Source organism: Myxocyprinus asiaticus, chromosome 22 (assembly GCF_019703515.2).
Source record: "Myxocyprinus asiaticus isolate MX2 ecotype Aquarium Trade chromosome 22, UBuf_Myxa_2, whole genome shotgun sequence".
Classification (NCBI taxonomy): domain Eukaryota; kingdom Metazoa; phylum Chordata; class Actinopteri; order Cypriniformes; family Catostomidae; genus Myxocyprinus; species Myxocyprinus asiaticus.
This window is the reverse complement of record NC_059365.1, coordinates 6,160,202-6,182,275: the sequence shown is the minus strand read 5'-3', so window position 1 is coordinate 6,182,275 and position 22,074 is coordinate 6,160,202. Positions and strand designations below refer to the sequence as shown.

At 36.9% G+C, this 22,074-nt stretch overlaps 1 protein-coding gene across 3 annotated transcripts in view; it reads left to right on the top strand.

Moving 5' to 3' along the window:
• Positions 1-22,074, top strand: part of LOC127412864 (cell surface glycoprotein 1-like) — a 34,154-nt gene that overhangs the window by 4,716 nt on the left and 7,364 nt on the right. The window contains exons 1-14 of one of the 3 annotated variants that reach the window (XM_051649544.1): positions 10,039-10,444; positions 12,918-12,968; positions 13,284-13,410; positions 13,749-13,853; positions 14,527-14,559; positions 14,731-14,787; positions 15,745-15,792; positions 15,877-15,957; positions 16,046-16,126; positions 16,993-17,049; positions 17,145-17,225; positions 17,316-18,602; positions 20,251-20,310; positions 20,944-21,009. In XM_051649544.1, coding sequence (XP_051505504.1) covers positions 12,959-12,968; positions 13,284-13,410; positions 13,749-13,853; positions 14,527-14,559; positions 14,731-14,787; positions 15,745-15,792; positions 15,877-15,957; positions 16,046-16,126; positions 16,993-17,049; positions 17,145-17,225; positions 17,316-18,602; positions 20,251-20,310; positions 20,944-21,009 — 2,093 coding nt within the window. In that variant the 5' untranslated portion in view covers positions 10,039-10,444; positions 12,918-12,958. Of the gene's footprint in view, positions 1-3,081; positions 3,185-4,734; positions 10,445-12,917; positions 12,970-13,283; positions 13,411-13,748; positions 13,854-14,526; positions 14,560-14,730; positions 14,788-15,744; positions 15,793-15,876; positions 15,958-16,045; positions 16,127-16,992; positions 17,050-17,144; positions 17,226-17,315; positions 18,603-20,250; positions 20,311-20,943; positions 21,010-22,074 lie in introns of those variants that run through there. The other 2 variants (XM_051649542.1, XR_007892495.1) reach the window with 2 other exon arrangements.

Genomic DNA, 22,074 nt, shown 5'->3' with positions numbered 1-22,074 from the left:
TTTTTAACTGCAAGCGCTATATACAGGCCTGGGGAGTAACGGAATACTTGTAACGGCGTTACGTAATCAGGATACAAAAATTGTGTAACTGTAATCCCTTACAGTTACATAAAAACTCATTGTATTCAGATTACAGTTACATTTGGTAAAAATTGGGAGTACTAGCAGGATTACAATTTTCAATATATAAAAAAATAAACAAAAGATCCTCCTGACATAAAATGATAAAGACTGCTGCTTGCTTTAGAGTGGTACAGATATGATCAGACACGTGCTGGAGATCTCTTCTAGTTCTCTCTCACGGCTCACGTGAATCTGGTGGCACTTACTGTCGCATGCGCAAATAACACCTGTCTCACATCAACACTGTGCTCTACAAATGAGGTCAAACCATTAAAAGGGCTGTTTCATCGCAATGGCCACTGGTGAAATATGATTATTTGTGGAAATTCCAACATTCTTGTCACTTCAGTGGAGAAAATGGAAACAACACTAGAGTTCAGTGCAATTTATACCTTCCAGCTGTGAAGATGCAGTGTTTTTCCAAGGACCCGATACATAATTTAAGAAGTATTTGAAGGTAAGACCCACATGAAAATCTTGTTCGCTAGGATAGCTAAAAATAGTCATAGGTGTCCCCTAATTTCGCCATCAGACTGTCTTTAGATCGTTTTCGCGGGAGCAGGAATAGAAGCAGAGAAACGACCACTCACCCGTCGAACGGCCTGTATTGTACCACGGGATGCCTACTGTTTAAACCTTAGTGTGACTTCTCATTTCCATCTTAACTTCAGTTAATGAATGGTCAGTGCCAATCAGTCTACATGCTAACTGCAATACATGGCAGAATCCAACTTTGAAGTGTTCTTGAATCTGAGGTATATCCGGTCATATTTTGTTTAATGTTAACCAAGACATAATTCCCTCCTCGTGCCACCCCCCCCCCCACAAGATACCGCCCTGGGCAACTGCCCATGTCGCCCATGCCTAAATCTGCCACTGAAATACTTTTGTTTGCATTCAAAAGGCATGATTAAAATTCTTTGAGAAAATATTGCTTTTCTCTTGACTTTATTCACATATGCGATATTGAGGTAATCAAAAAGTATCTAAAAGTAATCTGATTACATTATTTTATTATTGAGGTAACTGGATTGAGTTACTGAATACATTTTTTTACTAAGTAATCTGTATTTGTAATGGATTACATTTTAAAAGTAACCCTCCCAACCCTGGCTAGATATATTACAAGGAAGTCATTTTTTGTGCTTAAATGGAGCTTGTTTAACAAAAACAGAGTAGATTATTTTCTCGGTTGTCATATATTCCGGTCACGTGACAATGCCCACGTTCTTGATTAAATATGTCTGAAATCTATTCATACTACTCACCTACATTCCTAAAGAACACACTTTTGTAAAGGCCAAGAAGTGTGTCCTTCATCAAATGCAGTACGTACTCTGACAGTGTGCAGTTCCTGACAGCTTTTGTATCAGTGACTTCCTGTGTACCACTTCCCATTTGTCAGTAGTGGTGCAGAGACAGTTTGAATCCACTAGGTGGCAGATTGTCATTATCTTGACCAACCGTTTTGAAAAGAAGTGCCATTTTTTTTTTTCTTGCTACTCTCTGTGCCAGATCACATCCCTCCCACCCCAAATGCCCATTTAAAAATATTTCTTGCTTTAACATCCCCTCATTTACATAGAATATTTTTGAGAGCAAAAAGCAGTAAAAAAAAAAAGAAAAAGTGAACCAAAGTGCATCATGGCCGTGAGCACAGGTGTGCCTATAAAGGGCAGTTTTTTTTCTACTTTGAGTGTTTCGCTTCCCATAGACCTCATAATGAAGACAGGCTGCAGGAAGGCCTTAAAAATACACATCATGTTCGTTCCTCTATCTGCCTTATGCTTGCATGCCAAATTATTACCTTGTCAATGGTGGAACGCATGCTTACTGTGATGGAAATAATCTGTCTAAACCGTATACATAAGTATATATTGTACCATATACAATGTGCAGTGTACAACCACAAACTGATGCACACCATTTTTCTTAAGCTAAAATGGAGATGTTGTGGTTAATACAGCACCTCAGCATGTAAGCTTTGGGCTGCAAATTTTCCTGCAGTTTTTTAACATTGAGAAAACTAGTATAGAACATGTGGACTGTGCAGTAGATGCATTCAGTTTGCACATCATTTATACAGATGTTCTTCCAAATGCAATACACATATTATAGTATGTAATTTTCAACTCTTTAATGACTTTCATACAGTACAAATAACTACAAACTTTTGCTGGTAGACACGGTCAGTTTAGAAGTTTGATATTGATTGTCTTAAAGTTATAAAAATAACTCCACAAAGAATTCATTACATCCTTTAAAGCAGCAGTGTCTTTAGTTTGTCTAAGCTCTCTTTATATACACTTCATTAAAGTATGTGGTCACCCAAACGCCACACCCATGTGTTTGTAGAACATTTAATTTCAAACCATTAATATGGAGTTGGTCCTCGCTTTGCTTCTAACGCTTTCCACTAGATGTTGGAACGTGACTCTGGGGTTTTGCTCCTTTTCAGACACAAGAGCATGTATTGGCAACTCATTCTGAATTTATAACTCATATATACACTCAAACAAATAGCTCTTTGGCTGAACTTGATTCAGTTGTTGACAGTGGTTCCACATGTTTGAAATGAGTTTTCTTAACTTAAAATTGCTATGTAATCTCAACACAAACACTTTGTGTAGAAATAACCTAGTTGGATTGAGTAAACCCAACAAAATCTGAGGTGTCAATGTAACTCAAATAAATGAAAATGTATGTTAGCATGTTAAATACATACTGGCTGGAAGCAGTGTAGTTTAGTAACTGTGCTATGGTTAGCACAGCAATTGCTCAACAGAGCAAACAATCATGTGCGACATCTACCTGTGCTCATCGTTAGCTCAAGCTACAAGGGACATACTTAGGAATCTAGGGAATCTGTGTAAATGAGTGTGTAAATATTTGGCATTGATCATAAGTGATGGTAAATGAATGTGCTGCCTGATCCTGAGTTTGTTCTTTTATATGTAGAGATGGATCCAATCTTGTGGACTTTACCTTTGTGGAGAATGTAGTTCATGGGCATATTTTAGCGGCTGAACGCCTGAAGCCTGATTCTCCGCTCTGTGGTCAGGTATGGAATGTGTGTGAGAGCATGAATGAGTGTAAGTGTAAGTTACTTCTAGAAGTGCATTCATAGATCCAGTCCCACATATGTGTATGTACAGTGTAAACAACCCACGTTAATGATGCATCAAGTTTCCATGATTTCCAAGGAAAAACGTTAACAAAAACACAAATCTCTCATAGGGGTTTTCAATCATTCATTAAATGCAGCCATGGTGAATGGAAGTTTTTTAGTATGCCATTTTTAATACAAGGTTCAGATGCACACATGAAAATCTTTGTAAAAGCCATGGAAAACAAGAAAATTACCCAGTCCCGGAAAATAATGTCAAAACAAAAATTATTTTGTTTTGTGGCAAGCTTGTGCTTAATTTGTGGCAAAACAAAACAGTGTGCTATTTGTGATCACCAGAAGTTTGTAGCTCTTCTAACCATTCAGAGATGGTAACAAAAATAAAAGTTGTATTAAAAGCTGACTTTATTGGAAAAAAAAAAGAATTGTTGGCAAATACAGTTTAGAATCATCGTTATTATTTCTTTAAAAAAAAATAAGTGGTGAAAAGTTTTTTAATCAAAGTCAGGTGGTGTAACCAACATGCAGGTAGCCATTAGGTGTGTTCAACTCCATGCCGTGCTACGCAGACCAATCGCACCCGAACTTTAAGCAGTGCATGCCGATTAGAAATTTTGTCTGTCATAAGACAGCGCCACCACCGCGTCACCGTGACGTATGCCATCAAAGTACCGAGAGCGGCCGTCTGGCACAGTTTCTCCAGAGCGGCTGCACAAGCTCTGATGACGGCACAGCATATTCGCGATTGGCCAGATATTTCCGATGACAACGGTGACGTGTTTCATGGGCTGTGTTACTACACATACTACTCTTACGACTACTGCTATTTTAATGAAAATGCACAATCAGGTCAAATGGAGGAACACTAATAAAACTTCTTGATATTTGTGACTCAATTTATTTAACCTTCAAAACTATGTTTGAAAACCTTTTTTAAAATTACTGATTAATTTGTGTGCACTCGTGTATTCTTGGTGCAAGGAAAGTATTTTAATATCTTTTACTTGATGGTTACACCACTTTACATTTTCAGAGTCATTAAATCAATTGTTTTGTAGAAAATTATATAAATGTTGTTAAAACAACCATTACATATCTGCGAACACTTGTGTTGAAACTAGAATTGAAAATAAAGTAGAATCATCACAGAATTTGGATTTTTATCTGCCACTATTGATGAGCAGTTATAGCAGACCTGTGGCAGCAATGGATAATTGTTAGTCTTGGTTCCTCCCAAAGGGTTTTCCCCATCTAGATAACATCTTAGTGAGTTTTTCCTTGCCACTGTATTTTCTGCAAATCTGCTTTGGGGGAAAAGTAATAAACAAATACACATGAATTGAAGTGAATAGTCCATCACTACTGCCAAACTTTTCACTGTTATTTCAGTTTTGTGACTAGAATAATTGTAATTCCTTAATTGGATTCCTTACAAAAATACAGTACAGTATGAATGGTTTCTCTGAATTGACTCTTATTAACAGGCTTACCACATAACCAATGATGAGCCAGTGCGTTTCTGGGATTTCATGTCTCAGATTCTGGTGGGTTTGGGCTACAGCGCCCCACGGTACCACCTGCCTTACATGCTGGTGTATGGAATCGCCTTGCTGCTGTGGCTGATCGCCTTCATACTGCGGCCCCTGATCCAGATCAAACCAACCTTCACCCCCATGCGAGTAGCTCTGGCTGGCACCTACCACTACTACAGCTGTGCCCGTGCCAAGCAGGACATGGGTTACCAGCCCGTGGTGCCTTTACAAGAGGCGATAGCACGCACTGTAGAGAGCTATCCACATCTAAGGAATGGAGCATAATACCACAGTAAATACTTTTTTCTTGCATGCTGAGACTGGAGTTTTTACTGACGTGTTTACTTTGTGCTGAACTGTAGTATAAGCCTTAGATTACAAGTGTTTATTTTATAGGTTGCATTAACAATGCACTTAATCATTCCTATAAATTAAATGTAAATTTTCACCAACAAATGTTGGGTTCAGATGGCAAGATATTTGTGACTTGCCCCTTTGGATCGAAAGAATTCAAACTTTATGAAACTCTATTCAAGTCTAACTCCGTATACATTTTAATTCAAATATCTAATGGTATCACATTCCTTTTTTGGTTAGGGTTTGGGTACAACTCTGTTGTACCTTCGTCTTTTTGTTACAATTTTCAAATTCTTTTTTGCTTTAAATCAAACCTTGAATTCTTCCCTATGGAAAAAAATAAATGGGGGAAAAATAATTTTGGAACCAAGACAGCGGAAAAAGTGGGCGGGCTTTGTTGTGGTCTATTGGTTAAAGGAATATTCTGGGTTCAACACAAGTTAAGCTCAGTCGACAGCATTTGTGACAATGTTGATTACAACAAAAATAATTTTGACTCGTCCCTTTCTTTAAAAAAAGCAAACAATATAAGTTACAGTGAGACCCTTACAATGGAAATGAATGAGGACACTTTGGAGGGTTTAAAGGCAGAAATGTTTAGAATTTTTTTTATAAAAGCACTTACATTAATTCCTCTGTTAAATCTTGTGTGAGCTGTAAAGTTGTTTAAATGGTTGTTTTTCCGGTTGTTTTAGGGCTTACAGCATTACGTCATCATTGCAACAAAGTTGTAAAATTGGATATAACTTTACAGAGAAAAGGTTAGCAAGCGATTTTATCACACTAAAATCATTTTAACATGCATATTATTAACATCTTGTGGCTTTTGAAATGGTATGTTAATGTTTACAAATTGGCCTCATTCACTTCCATTGTAAGTGCCTCACTGTAACCCAGATTTTATTTTCTTTTTTTTTTTCTCCCCAATTTGGAATTCCCTATGCGCTCTAAGTCCTCGTGGTGGTGTAGTGATTCGCCTCAATCCGGGTGGCGGAGGACGAGTCTCAGTTGCCTCCTCGTCTGAGACAGTAAATCCGCGCATCTTATCACGTGGCTTGTTGAGCGTGTTACCGCAGAGACATAGCTCGTGTGGAGGCTTCGAGCTATTCTCCATGGCATCCACGCACAACTCCCCACACGCCCCACTGAGAGCGAGAACCACATTGTAGTGCCTCTACCCTCCCTAGCAACCGGGCCAATTTGGTTGCTTAGGAGACCTGGCTGGTGTCACTTGGCACGCCCTGGATTCGAACTCGCAACTTTAGGGGTGGTAGTCAGTGTCTTTACTTACTGAGCTACCCAGGCCCCCCGATTTTATATTTTCGTAAAGGAAGGAGGGACAAGTTGAAATTAATTTTTGTGATAATCAGCATTATGCCTCAAATGGTGTCGATTGAGCTTAACTTGTATTTAACCCTGAATATTCCTTTAATATTGTTCCTGCCCACATGCCCTAAGTGATGTCAGCAGAAAAAAAATGTTGGTTTAGAGGTGGAGCAAGTTGTTACTTTTTGATTAAAGATTACAAAGTTAAAAACAACAAGACCACGAATGTGTATTACAAACCTAATTGGGGTCAAATTTGATTTCACATTCACTTAAAAGTCACCTTTTGGTGGTTGTATTATGACATAATCTATTTCAGCATCAACAAAAAGACCAGTTTGCGTAGAATGTCAGTGAATTAAATCATCATGATGTCACACCTTTTAAGTAATTTTAATTGTAAAAGAGTAATAATGGGAAGGACATACACACTCTTACTTATGGAGCATTTTCTCTGTCCATTTCCAATTCTCTATCACCCATATTTCATGACAAATCACATCAGTCACATATGCATATAACTTTCATTTCACACTAGTAATCCTTCAGCGATACATTATAAAAAATGACAGCAATGTTTCCCCAATGATACATTTTTACAATTCCTCCAGCAGGCGTTGGATGGGAGGTGGGGGTGTTGTTCAGATAGCTGACATTCCCCACGCAAAGATATGAATCACTATGACTCAGTCGTCAAACCTGATTCTTTCCTGTTGCAGTAGGTGTTACCCACTATGAAACTACATCGGGCCTGTTGGTTCTCTCTCGAGACGCGCTCACAGGGGTGTGAATGCATCTTTTGGCAGCAGAATGCTGGTCATTGGGTTAGTGAGTATCCTAGAGACTGCACACACCCTATTTGTTGTAAACAAGAGTGTGTGAGACAGTTTTACACTGTGGTTTGGATTGGTGCCTCCGTGTTCATTTATGGACACTTGACTCAGCCGTTCACCTTGACTGAACACTGGGTTACCGTTGACACACGTTTATCTAAGCAGTTAGCTGTAGGCTGTCCTTACTTTGGAAAGTCTACAATTTGAGAGTTGTTTTTGTTTCAGTATCAGCGGTCTTTAATATTTAAACTATTTTTTTTAGTCCTGATTTATTAATTTATTCAAAAAAACAATAAAAATGAAGTTCAAACAGACAATGTCTTGGATAAACCTAATGAACATTTATGAATTAAAATGTGTGTGTGTGTGTGTGTGTGTGTTATACAGTTTTTCCCAAGTCCTGACATTAAATCATAGAAAACATTCCCTGTCTTAGGTCAGTTAGGATCACTACTTTATTTTAAGAATGTGAAATGTCAGAATAATAGTAGAGAGAATTATTTATTTCAGCTTTTATTTCTTTCATCACATTCCCAGTGGGTCAGAAGTTTACATACACTTTGTTAGTATTTGGTAGCATTGCCTTTAAATTGTTTAATTTGGGTCAAACATTTTAGGTAGCCTTCCACAAGCTTCTCACAATAAGTTGCTGGAATTTTGGCCCATTCCTCCAGACAGAACTGGTGTAACTGAGTCAGGTTTGTAGGCCTCCTTGCTCACACATGCTTTTTCAGTTCTGCCCACAAATTTTCTCTCAGATTGAGGTCAGGGCTTTGTGATGGCCACTCCAATACCTTGACTTTGTTGTCCTTAAGCCATTTTGCCACAACTTTGGAGGTATACTTGAGGTCATTGTCCATTTGGAAGACCCATTTGCGACCGAGCTTTAACTTCCTGGCTGAGGTCTTGAGATGTTCCTTCAATATATCCACATAATTTTCCTTCCTCATGATGCCATCTATTTTGTGAAGTGCACCAGTCCCTCCTGCAGCAAAGCACCTTCACAACATGATTCTGCCACCCCCATGCTTCACGGTTGGGATGGTGTTCTTCGGCTTGCAAACCTCACCCTTTTTCCTCCAAACATAATGGTCATTATGGCCAAACAGTTAAATTTTTGTTTCATCAGACCAAAGGAAATTTCTCCGAAAAGTAATATCTTTGTCCCCATGTGCACTTGCAAACTGTAGTCTGGCTTTTTTATGGCAGTTTTGGAGCAGTGGCTTCTTACTTGCTGAGCAGCCTTTCAGGTTATGTCGATATAGGACTCGTTTTACTGTAGATATAGATACTTGTCTACCTGTTTCCCCAGCATCTTCACAAGATCTTTTGCTGTTGTTCTGGGATTGATTTTTACTTTCGCACCAAACTAAGTTCATCTCTAGGAGACAGAATGCATCACCTTCCTGAGCGGTATGATGGCTGCGTGGTCCCATGGTGTTTATATTGGCGTACTATTGTTTTTACAGATGAATGTGGTACCTTCAGGCATTTGGAAATTGCTCCCAGGGATGAACCAGACTTGTGGGGGTCCACAATTGTTTTTTTTCTGAGGTCTTGGCTGATTTCTTTTGATTTTCCCATGATGTCAAGCAAAGAGGCACTGAGTTTGAAGGTAGGCCTTAAAATACATTCACAGGTACACCTCCAGTTCAGTACACCTCCTATCAGAAGCTAATTGCCTAAAGGCTTGACATCATTTTCTGGAATTTTCCAAGCTGTTTAAAGGCACAGTTAACTTGGTGTATGTAAACTTCTGACCCACTGGAATTGTGATAGTCAATTAAAAGTGAAACAATCTGTCTGTAAACAATTGTTGGAAAAATTAATCATGTCATGCACAAAGTAGATGTCCTAAATGACTTGCCAAAACTATAGTTTGCTAATATGAAATCTGTGGAGTGGTTAAAAAATGAGTTTTAATGACTTCAACCTAAGTGTGTGTAAACTTCTGACTTCAACTGTACATACATAGACTTTTTATTGAAAGAATTGTCAGTAGTGTAACCCACTTGAGATCATAACTAAGACAAAAGTTCTTAGGAAAAAGGCTGTAATTCTTGTAAAATATATACATTCATTTATTTGTTTAAATTGAAAGAAAAGAAAAAGTGAAGTTTTGTTTTTATATATATAGATATAAAATCCACAATTTTTCAATGTGGTGTAACTAACATGCAGGAAGCCATTTTGTTGAAAATATCATAGTTAGATTTTTTTTGTTTTGTTATTACTGAATTACAAGATTATTTTAGGTTTTTAAATGGTAAAACAAAGACAAATTCATGATATTCATGCTTCAAAAATGCAATAAATATTTAAAAATATTTTTTGTTTGTGTGTTTACCTTGGAAGAATTATGTTTGAAAAATAATCTTTAAGATACACACACATTGTATCCCCCCCTAAAAAATCTCATGAAATCAACATGAATTCAAAGAATACATTTTCAAGGACTTGGAACATGTATTTTGATTTAGATTTTTAAACAACTTTTCATGATCTCTGACATCCTTATTTGTCATTTTGCCCCAAAACAAACATTGCAAACTGCTGCATTTTCTACTGCAAATTATATTAAACACATCCAAATGAATTTCCACTGTACCCTGTGCTTATTAAAGGGCCCAAGCAGTTGTACTGTTGTAGCTATATTGGATCAGTCCCACAGGAATGCATTATGAGCTTTGCACTGTCCCTCTGGACGCTGTTCTCTGAGCAGTTTCTGTCTTTAAATCATGTTGATTTGTTTTGTTAGACAGGCAGGGAACCCTGATCTCGATTCAGCCAGTTTAGATGTGGTGTGACATCACCTCCAGTTATTGTTTTCTGTAGCTTTGACTATGTGCAGCAATGCATCTGAATTCAACAAATAAAGGGAAGAGATGAATACACTTCCCATTCAACCCAAAACATGAAGTAACACACACACACACACACAGGTACACACCTATGTTTGGTTGGCCAGGCCTCCCCGACTGGCTGGGCAGGTCTGTGCCCACACCCGTACTTGCTCGCTCAAGGAGATAGCTGTCAGTGCACACCTTTCCTCAACGTGTTTATTGACTAAGAGCTCAATCCATCAGGTGAAATTTCAGAACACTTCAGTGCACCTGTGATCGTACCTTGATACTACAGCTAATCAGGTAAGTTGTCTGTGATTATCGAGAAAACATCACAAGCTACTAGTTTCTAACTTGCTTGTTTTGTTACAAATTGGAGTTGACAACCATAATCTAGCCTTAAATGTTGCTAGCGTTGAGATGCCTCTTTAATTTCAGTCCATTCTTCTATATAAACCATTATGTATTGATTTAATCTCTCTGTATACATATTGGCTGGAATATTGAACTGGTGAAAGTTTATTTGCCTTCATTATAGTTATTTTGCCCTAGCTCTGTCATTGTCAAGCACAAACTGCATTTACTCACGGAGGTCACTTTGTGTCACCATTGTGCAATTCTGATTCATTTAGTAAGTAGCCTATTTTATAAGAAAGCTTTTGGGTTAATAGAGTCTGTTAGAATTCCTGGAAAGCTTTAATGTAATTAAGAAAATGGATTAAAAGAAAATTTGAATTTTTAAATTTGTAACATTTGGACATTTGTTTTAATGGTTTTTCCACAGATTAGTGACAGATAATAATAATTAAAAAAAGCATACTGTTGAGGCAAATTATGCATGGGCGTATCAGATAAGTACAGTGTAATGAATGTCAATGGGGTGTTTACTTGGAAATCAACCAATATTGCAATTGTTATTATGGAAATTAAGGGTGCTTCCTTTTCATTGCATGTTCCAGTGCAGTTTGTTAACTATACTGGGGCAAATTCGGAACTTTTTGACTGATAAAATGAGTGCAAATAAATGTCCCAATTTAGCTGAATTCTCCCTACATATTTCAGGAAATAATAATGTGGACTTATCTTCTTGTGTCACCTAAACTGACCACAAAATGCTACGATTGGCTTTGACTGCATGTCATTCATATCATAAATGAACTAATGAGCCTTTAGTTCTTTTGATTCGTTGAATCTGATCAGGTGTTCAGAGGTTGTGGTTGTCAGAGCAAGTGTTCTTTCTCGAGTGGATGGACAGGCTTTGCGACATGGTTATGAAATGAAACTCTGGAATCTTGCTTGATGTTTCACAGCTACAGAACCCCACAGCTGTTTATCTGTGCTTCAGACTACCAAAAATAATTTGTTTAACATAAATATTTCTGATTTGTTAGTTACGCTGAAAGGAGTGAATAATTGTACTCATTTAAGACTGAGACTGTTTAGCATGCCAGCAACATGCCTTTCCTTCTTCCGTGTTTTTAGTATTAGATAGAATAAATCTATGGGAATTCCATGACTTGCATAAATCTTTCAGAATTTCTGGTTGCATGAGTTTTTATTTTTTTCCCCACAATGAGAATAGAATTTCCTATTGTTTTGGTGGTAATCTTACACAACAACAATGCATTGATTTATGTAAACAAATTATGCATTAAATTAAAATGCTAAGAGATTTGGGCATTTAACTCACTTTAAAATATATACGTATAATATATTTGTAGATTACGTAACGCTTTACAAAAAGGTTGTATTTATTAATGCATTAGGTATCATGAACTAACAAAGATTTGTACATCATTTATCAATCTTTGTTAATGTTAATAAATCAAAATGATATTGTTTAATGTGCATTTTAGGTCACAATGCATTAACACATTTTAAAATATAAAACTTTTAATGTAAAAGTATACTGTATGTTGAAATTAACATTACAAGCATTTTTTTAAATATTTGCTAAAGTATTGGTCATTGTCAGTTCAAGTTGTGGTGCACTCATTATAAAAGTTTAACTCCTAAAGACATGAATTGTAATTTTGCTATATATGTAGGAAATCATGAGCACTCACATTAAAATAAAGACTCTAGTCATATCAGTAACCTTATAAAAGCTGTTTTATTCTACATGGAGAGGGTCCGCACATGGGGGCTGCCATGTTAGAATCACATGACCAGCCGAATACTACTCACTTAATCTCAGTAACCGTCCTGTTATTTGACACTTTCACTCATTGATTAAAGTAATCATGTCTGACTGTGAATACTACATTTCTACAATGGCATCTGACACTGAAAACTATTGATTTTAAAAGATGCTGCATCCAAGCCACTAGGTGTCAGCGTAAGTCCAAGATGACACACAAGTTGCTGAGTGCACCTTTAACTAATGTTAATGAATACAACTTTATTGTGAAGTGTTACCTAGACTAGTTACAGATTGGTAACTCCTGCAACATGCTCTAGATTTAAGGTCAACCTGATATTAACTGATGAGGTCAAGCACTTCATATACATAAACGCAGTAGATATATGTTGGTGTTTGTGTGCAGAATGCTTGTAATTAATGAAAAGTAATTTTGTAAAACTATGCAATAGATGTTATGCTTTAAAACATCAAATATGTCATTTTGTACATTTAAATAACTTAAAATTTCCATGCACCTTTGTTTCACACTCAGTGTACTCAGTGACTAAAATGGCGTTCATCAAAATGACAATAAATGCTATTTATTGAAAATGGACTTTTTTTTTTTATGAGTGCCTTGTTTCTCTAATCCAGGTTACTTTTGAAGCAGTTTTCTGACAGGAGTTCTGCTAACAATGTCCAGTGGTAAGTTGCAATGACCAGGGTGTCAGTATTTGTTCATAAGTTACAGCTATTAATTTATGACATCCCACTCTTACTCAAACACTGCAATGATGTACTGCATCAGTGTGTTCAGTCCTGTTGTGCAGCATATCATACATTGTTTCACACACACTCAACTTTCATTGTTATACTGCATTTTTTTCATAAAGGTATCACATTTTCCCATTCAACTGTGCCTCAATTACCACTGGATCAATTGTCTTGTGGCTTACTATTGTATAGTTAAAATACTGAATGATCTTTTGTTTGTTTATGGTACATTTTCTGTCTTGATAGTAGAGGGGAACAGACAGTCGGTTTTGAAGACCACGAAGGTCCGTACTGCTCTGAAAGGAGACAGCAGCTGGATACAACGAAATCAGGAAGAAAATGTCAAGAATGAGGAGGAGGAAGAGAAACCATGGTAAGGAAGAACTTGGTGTGTGTGCGAAAGCAATAAAGCATGAACTTAATACAGAGAGGGCAATACAAATTAAATTAATGCCAAAGTAAATATAGTTAGTTGCTTTGCCATTTACCAAACTGTACTAATTAAAACATATAACTTAATATGTACATTATTTAAAGATGATTCAATTTAGGGTAGAACTTTATTTTACAGTACTGTTCTACATTTACGTACTATATAATTACAACAACTAACCCTAAAGACCAGGGGTTGTCAAGAAGATCGACAACCCCAGGTCTACTACAATGAATGCTACAAACTAAGAGTTCTGAACATTTATTTTCTTGTTGTAGGATGGCTGAGGTGCGAGCAAACCGCACAAATGGGGTTTTCGCAGAAACGAGTCCTATTACATCACCTACGACCAAAGCGCCTCAACCCACAACCAACACAGAGATGTATTACAACCTTCCATGAGATATATTTCTTTTACATTTATTCATGTAGCAGGCACTTTTATCCAAAGTAACTTAGAAATGCAGAAATGCAACAACATACGCAATAAGTCATTCATTCTATGTAGACAGTAACATGAGAGGCGCCACAATGCAAAGTTCCAGAATATCCTAGTCAAGAGTTAGATCGGAGGAGTAGGTAATGTGTAATTAGATGTACTAAGTGCATTAACAGTTTTGAGTCAAGTGCTCACAGAGTCATTTCATCAAATTTAAGCAACTGTCCTTGCAGTTGTCCCCTCTAGAGATGCCAGAACAGCATTGCAGTAGTCTAGTCTAGAGATGACAACAGTTTATGCAGCATGTACAGATATTGTTACACCAAGAGGGTCAGGCATGCAAGTTGAAGTACTTAAACTGTTTCACCATGAACAGGAGGAAACTGAAGTGTATTTGTTTTACAATTGTGTGAAATGGTGCAGGTTTTAAAAGAGTGGCTTTACCAATGAGGAGTAAAGGTGACATACATTAGAAGAGAGATAGTTTGTAGAAGATGAGACAGAATATGGTCAATATGTCTGTAATTTTAGATATGAGTTTTGTAATCCCTGAAACTCGGATGTTCACGTGTAAAATAAATAAATAAATTAACAATGCTTAATTTTTGCTTTCACAGACCAACAGCACCAACATCTGGATACTTAATCAGGTAATAAGCATCCTTTGTCAAATAATTTAAACAAATGTGATCTTTATTAATACTGTACTTTTCTATTGGTTTATATATATTTTTTGTTTATTTATACGTTATTTATATATATTATATTTTATATATATATTATTTTATTTTATTTTATTTTTTTATAATTTACTTTTGCAGAGGGGTCTTCAGAAAAACTGATTCCAAGCCAACATCAACTTCAGCTAATGGCTTTGCGTAAGCAAAAACGCCTTTGAATTATCTTAATCTTGTTCTGTTCATTACAGAGCCTGGTAAAATGAATAAACACAATGAATCTAATCAAGGCCGTAGCCATGTCTAGAACGGGGGGGGGAGGGGGGGTCACGGGTGTTGAGGTAAAAAATATAATGGTCCTCTTTTGTCCTTTAATATAGTAAAAGTGCTGAATGCAATTATTTTCATAATATAGGCTTGAAATGCGATAAAGGCACATAGCTGTTGTATGGCCCCAGAAAGCTTGGAACATAGTGCACTTGTCATATGGATTACTGTTATGATGTCTTTAATAGTGCTATATAGTATTTGTCCTTTATGAAACTCGACAGCTCACTATAAACTGTTATTCTATGGAACAGAGCTGCTTAATATATCTATTTTTATGTTCCAAGAAAAACCCCAGCATATGGGTTTTGAACAGCATAAGGGTAAAAATATGAGTGAGTAAAATTACATTTTAAGGTGAACTACTTTAACTGGTGGCTCATTTTTGTGAGCACAAACCTGACAAGGACATACTCAAAATAAAATGGTCTCTTTTAAAAGAAGACTCTTAGGAGATGATGTACAAAATTCAGAAAATATTTAGAAAATCTTAAATTGATTTTATATTATCACCTAATAATTTTTGCATTGAGAATATATGACACCGTCCTTGCCAAAACCTAAAAGCACAATAGAAGTCACAAGTCACAGGTCTCACCATGTTCTAGTTCTGATCTGAGGGTGATAATAATCCTCTGTAAAACTGGCCATATCTGATTATTGGGGGGACTTGTCCCCCTCAAAGTATATTGTGGTTACGGCCCTGAATCTAATATCCAAATATAGTTTTATAATATTTTTAACTTAGATTTAATTCTGTTGCTAATACATGCTTTGGTGTAGAAAATAAATTGTAATAGTATGATATCTCTCTCTCTCTGTTCTCTGTAGCGGAATGAATAACTTCACAAAAAAGCCATCAGAAAGTTACAAGAAAATGTAAGTGAGCCGAGCCAAAAACGCTCATGCAATTGAGCTCATTTTAGCAAATCTTTATTATCTTTATTTCTCTATGTCTTCCAGAGCTCCTCACACAATTCGTACGAACGCTGAGAAGCCGGTGCAGTCTGAGCCTACTCTGAGTCCAGAGGAAGTGGAGAAAAGGTGTTAAGACCTCAAACACCACAGACTCATTTATTTAAGATGCTACAAGACTTTACGTTCCACTTCATTTGTGTGTGTGTGTGTGCAGGACAGAGGCAGCCAGCAGTGTCCTCAAAGGCTCTGCAACCAGCCGGCGTTCATATGTACTCTCAGCTGCAAAGAAATATGAGTACGTTTCATGCTCTGAATATGACATATCTTTTGAAATCTCCAAAACATAACAGGATTAGGTTTATACCTAGATGATAGATTAGAAGATGATAGACACTAATAATAAAGTAACAAATGGAAATACCATGTTTTTTGGGGGTTTTTTAAATGTGGAAATAGCATGCTAATTTACATAAATGGTAATTGCATGATTTGTGTAATATACCATGGTAAAAACATGTTGTTTTTTTACAATGCACTATTGTAATACCATGTTTTTTTTGTTTGTTTGTTTTAGAATGTGCCATGGTAAAATCATGTTCTTTTGAAAAAATACCATGGTTGTAATTTTTTGGGGAAATGTACTATGGCATTACCATGTTTTTTCATAATGTACCACGGTAGTACCATTTTTAAACACCATGGCATTACCATGTTTTTTGGACATGTAACATGGTAATACCATTTTAAGGGGATATGTACCATAGTAATTTCATGTTTTATGTTCATTTGTCATGGTAATACTGTGTTTATTTTTTTAATGTTTTATTTACTTATTTTTATGTACCATGGTCATACAGTGTTTTTTGGGACCTGTACCATGGCAATACCATGGTGTTTTGGGAATGTTCCATAGTAGTACAATGGTATGCTTTAAAGTGCCTTGTAGTAAATACCATGGTACAGGAATATGGTAATTTTTCAATACTATGGTGGTACCACCACAGTACATTTTTTAGGGCCGCTAAATATGTTTTATTTTGATCCCATATACATATAGTAGAATATCTCAGATGTTTCCAGTATTTAGTCAGCAATGTAAGGATGAATGGATATTCCCCCCCTGTGCATACTGCATACTTCATTAATGTTTTATATTTCCAGATCCACTGACAAATCCGACAGCTCTCCTATGACGAGCACTTCTTTTGTTGCCAAAAGGTACCAGAGACATTTCTGTTAAAAAGCACCAACTGACAAAATTAAAAACAATTTATTAACTTAATCATTATAATTTGTGTGCATGTGGTTTGTAGGGTAGTTATCAGTGATGATGATGACATTGCTCCAGCTAAACCTGCCAGTACAGTGTCTATTCAGTCTGCCCCTCAGCAGAGGTAAACTACACAACATCTGTCAGTTATTCAACTACATGTTGTTATTTCTTGTTTAACACCATCTCCATTCTGTTTTTGTTGTATTCACAGTGTAAAAGCGAGCACTGAAAACACCTCGGTCCCAGTGGTGAAGGAGGTCAAGCCAGTAGCACCTCAAACTAAATCTGAAACTAAACCTACATCAGAGCCTAAGCCTACAATAGAAACTAAACCAGCACCTGAAACTAAAACAGCACCTAATTCAGAGCCCAAACCAATGGCTGAAACTAAAACGCCTGTGTCTAAACCAGTAGTTGATACTAAACCAGCACCTGAAACTAAAACGGCACCTGAACCTAAACCAGTTGTTGAAACTAAAACAGCACCCGAACCTAAACCAGTGGTTGAAATTAAAACAGCACCTGTGCCTAAACCAGTGGTCGAAACTAAAACAGCATCCGAACCTAAACCAGTGGTTGAAATTAAAACAGCACCTGTGCCTAAACCAGTGGTCGAAACTAAAACAGCACCCGAACCTAAACCAGTGGTCGAAACTAAAACAGCATCCGAACCTAAACCAGTGGTCGAAACTAAAACAGCACCCGAACCTAAACCAGTGGTCGAAACTAAAACAGCATCCGAACCTAAACCAGTGGTCGAAATTAAAACAGCACCTGTGCCTAAACCAGTGGTTGAAATTAAAACAGCACCTGAACCTAAACCAGTGGTTGAAATTAAAACAGCACCTGAACCTAAACCAGTGGTTGAAATTAAAACAGCACCTGTGCCTAAACCAGTGGTTGAAATTAAAACAGCACCTGTGCCTAAACCAGTGGTCGAAACTAAAACAGCATCCGAACCTAAACCAGTGGTTGAAATTAAAACAGCACCTGAACCTAAACCAGTAGTTGAAATTAAAACAGCACCTGTGCCTAAACCAGTGGTCGAAATTAAAACAGCACCCGAACCTAAACCAGTGGTTGAAATTAAAACAGCACCTGTGCCTAAACCAGTGGTCGAAATTAAAACAGCACCCGAACCTAAACCAGTGGTTGAAATTAAAACAGCACCTGTGCCTAAACCAACAACACAAACTAACACAGCAACTGACCATAAATCAGCACCTGAATCTAAACCAGTGACTGAAACTAAAACAGGGCCTGAACCTAAACCTACAATACAACTTACAACAGCAACTGAACCTAAACCCGCACCTGAAACTAAAACAGCACCTGAAGTTAAACCCACATCAGAACCTAAACCAGCTGCTGTAACTAAAACTACAACAGAAACTAAAACAGCAACAGAGCCTAAGCCCAGATCAGAACCTAAACCAGTGGCTGAAACTCAGTATACAACTCAGCTGAAACCAGCACCTGAACCGACACCAGAGAAAAGGTTTGCTCTATGTTTATATTTATATGGAATTTACATAATTGCTTATAGAATTTTAAATAAACAGTGAGTGGCCCCCAAAAGTAATTGGACACTTAAAAATGTCTGAATGTCATTGCATTAGATACAAAATATCAAACCAAGTGGCATCTGCAAACAAAAGTTTCTAGATCTTTTCTAAGAAAATTAACCAAGTAATTTATAGTGGATGTATGTGTCCTAGCAGTGTATGAACATGTTTGACAACCAGAAAGTGTCCAAGTACATTGTGTACATAATTCTGAACAATATCTAGTATCGTTTTATGTGAAATGTTTTGCTTAAAATCCCTTAAACACTATGGACCCACTTGCGAGTCCAAAGGGGGGCGCTATATCGCAAACTAAGTTTACGCTTCAAACGATTAAGTCCCTGGATACATAAGTCAGGCATATGGGGTGTCATTTGAAAGTTTAGAATCTGAACTTTTCATAGAACACCATCACTTTTGCATTTATGTTACATAAAATAACAATATAAGAGCTGAAATCATCCGCGTCACAGATAAGCGCCACCTAGAGGTAATGTGGTAGAAATATTAATATGAAAATAAAAGTTTTACACATAGCACTTAAATGGACAAGTCATATATCAAATGAAAGCTCACAGTCTCAGGAATGTAACTATACAGTTTATTTTGTTTCCCTCATACCACAGTTTGAAATATCTTCAAAAGAATCACAAAGTGAAATGATATTTGTAAGACATCAAAACATCAATTTATGCGCCGATCACTGCTGCTGTATGCCCCAAATAGCTAAAAACTTTCTATCTGCTTTTACCTTAGGCAGTTTTCTAAAACATGAGCCATTTTTGTGAGCCTGTGAGCTTGCTTGTGTAAATAATCCAATATTATATCTTAGATGTCCAGAACAAAATATACAGTCCAGCAGGGCAAGCATGCAAAACAATTAATCTGAAAAATATGTTATCGACTATTGGTACTAAAATGTTTTATATCATTGCAAAGGGGAGGATCAGCTTTCTGATGACACCTAGATTGAGCTTCTAGTCCACTCAGAGGCCGAGATATTCGATGAAACATTGGGGGTGGTGCATGAACTGAAAATTAGACTGAATGTCTATGGACGATCACATCTGTGAGGGCTGAAATTCGTTATAGGGCCACCTACATTACAGATTGGCATTTTGTCATGGAATGTGACAGAGAAAAATTATTTTTCCAAGTACTTGCTGCCATCTAGTGCAATAAAATAAGACTTTTAAATGGAGATAGAGCAAACAGAACCAGAATTAATGCTTACAAAGTTAGGAAAACAAACATATATATTGCAATTCATAGCATGTGTGAATGGTGAGGTTTTAAATTCGAGTGTGAAAAATTGCAGGTGGTAGCCCAAAAATGCACCAGAGTTTAAGAGGTTAAAAAGTGTATTTGTACTATATTTATTTAAAATAAATGGCACTTGGTTTGTTATTTTGTTATGTAATGTAATGGCATTCATACATTTTTAAGCATGGTTTATATATAAAATTATTTTTGCAGACCAATATTTGTAGATAGGGAACATTTACCATCTCATTATATTGATGAACATGTGTTATAAAGTATTGAATAGGTTTTCTTGTATTTTTTGTTGTCTCTTTACAGTACTGAAAGTCTGATTTCACTGTCTGATACCCTGATATCCTTCAAGACAGAGCCTGCCAGGTACAAGATTATCTAAATAATGCATATCAGCACCGGCATATAAAAATTATGTTAATCTCAGTGCCATTCATGTGTAGAATGAATCCCTCTGACTCTTCAGCTCTGTTCGCTCAAAATATATTACTCGCATTTCATATTCTGCATTCCTCTCTGTGTCTCGGAGCTGATCCAAAACTGATCCCAGAACAGAGTATTAGCTTGAAGAATGATGACCTTTCTGATCTCACTAAGAGTTCTGTATGACACAATAACATGTCACCACAGTGATTTACTCATCTTATTTATGTAATCTTAGTGTTTCACTCTTATAATCACACACTAATCCTATCCAGCATGACAAAACTATGTTGTAACAAGTCAACTGAGTGACAAGACTTTATGATAAAAGTATTATGGTAAACATTTGTCATAGCTGTTACTATGGTGTGTATTTTAGCATGGCTAGAACACTGTATTGACCAATCAGCATCTAGGACTTATGCTGTTCTGTGAGAAACCACATGAGGACACCAGAGCTTTATCAGTGGCCAAAACCAGTTTTAATATTGTGGGAAAGTCATTTGTTCTGCTCTCTGAACTTGTAAAGCTCTGTGTAAATCTAAAAACTCTTTGCTGTCTTTCTTTATCTTGCAGTACTGTTCAAGTGTCTGTGAACCCTGATATAGATCTGCTCAGTCAAGACCTGCTCACAGACTACAGGTGAGAGAGCCTGTTTGGAAATATCATTAATATTCAAATTCATTTTAGATCCTTCATTGAGTTTAATATGCAAAGCAGAGACTGTCCGTTATAACGGTCATTTCCCATAATGGATGCCGTTTGTGTCCCTTATGTACAAATGTGTAAATGATTTTAACATTAGCTAATGTCAACTTTTACTATGGGTTAAAATAGACATTTTTCTATACATATCAACAAAACAAAAATATCCAGTAACTTGGTTTTCTTTTGCAAATATGCACATTAATAGAATTTAGTCTTTATTCTCTCTCTACATTAAAATTTTAGTTGGCATAATGTATTAATAAAAATTAGACTCAAAGTTGTGTTGTCAGATTATGCATCAACCCTGTTACCATCATATTTTTCCTTTTTAGATACAAACTATTGTGTAAATTCAAAAACTTTGTTATAATGACAGGAAGTAACTCAGAAAACAGAGACTGTTGCAAGTGTGTCTTTTAAATCACTTTATATTATGTTTTGTTATGCTTGTCAGTAAGGAACGATCTTAAAATGTCTATCCTGTTACCGTGATTTGGTATAGTAAACAGTTGATAATTGAAAAATGTATATTTGTTCAAATTTCCTTTTTTTAGGGGCCTGGGTAGCTCAGTGGTAAAAGACGCTGGCTACTAACCCTGGAGTTCGCTAGTTCGAATCCCAGGGCGTGCTGAGTGACTCCAGCCAGGTCTCCTAAGCAACCAAATTGGCCCGGTTGCTAGGGAGGGTAGAGTCACATGGGGTAACCTCCTCGTGGTCGCTATAATGTGGTTCGTTCTTGGTGGGGTGCGTGGTGAGTTGAGCGCGGATGCCACGGTGGGTGGCGTGAAGCCTCCACACGCGCTATGTCTCCGTGGCAACGCGCTCAACAAGCTATGTGATAATGCGCAGGTTGACGGTCTCAGACGCGGAGGCAACTGGGATTCGTCCTCCGCCACCCGGATTGAGGCGAATCACTACGCGACCACGAGGACTTAAAAGCGCACTGGGAATTGGGCATTCCAAATTGCGTGAAAAAGGGAAAAAATCCACACAAATAAA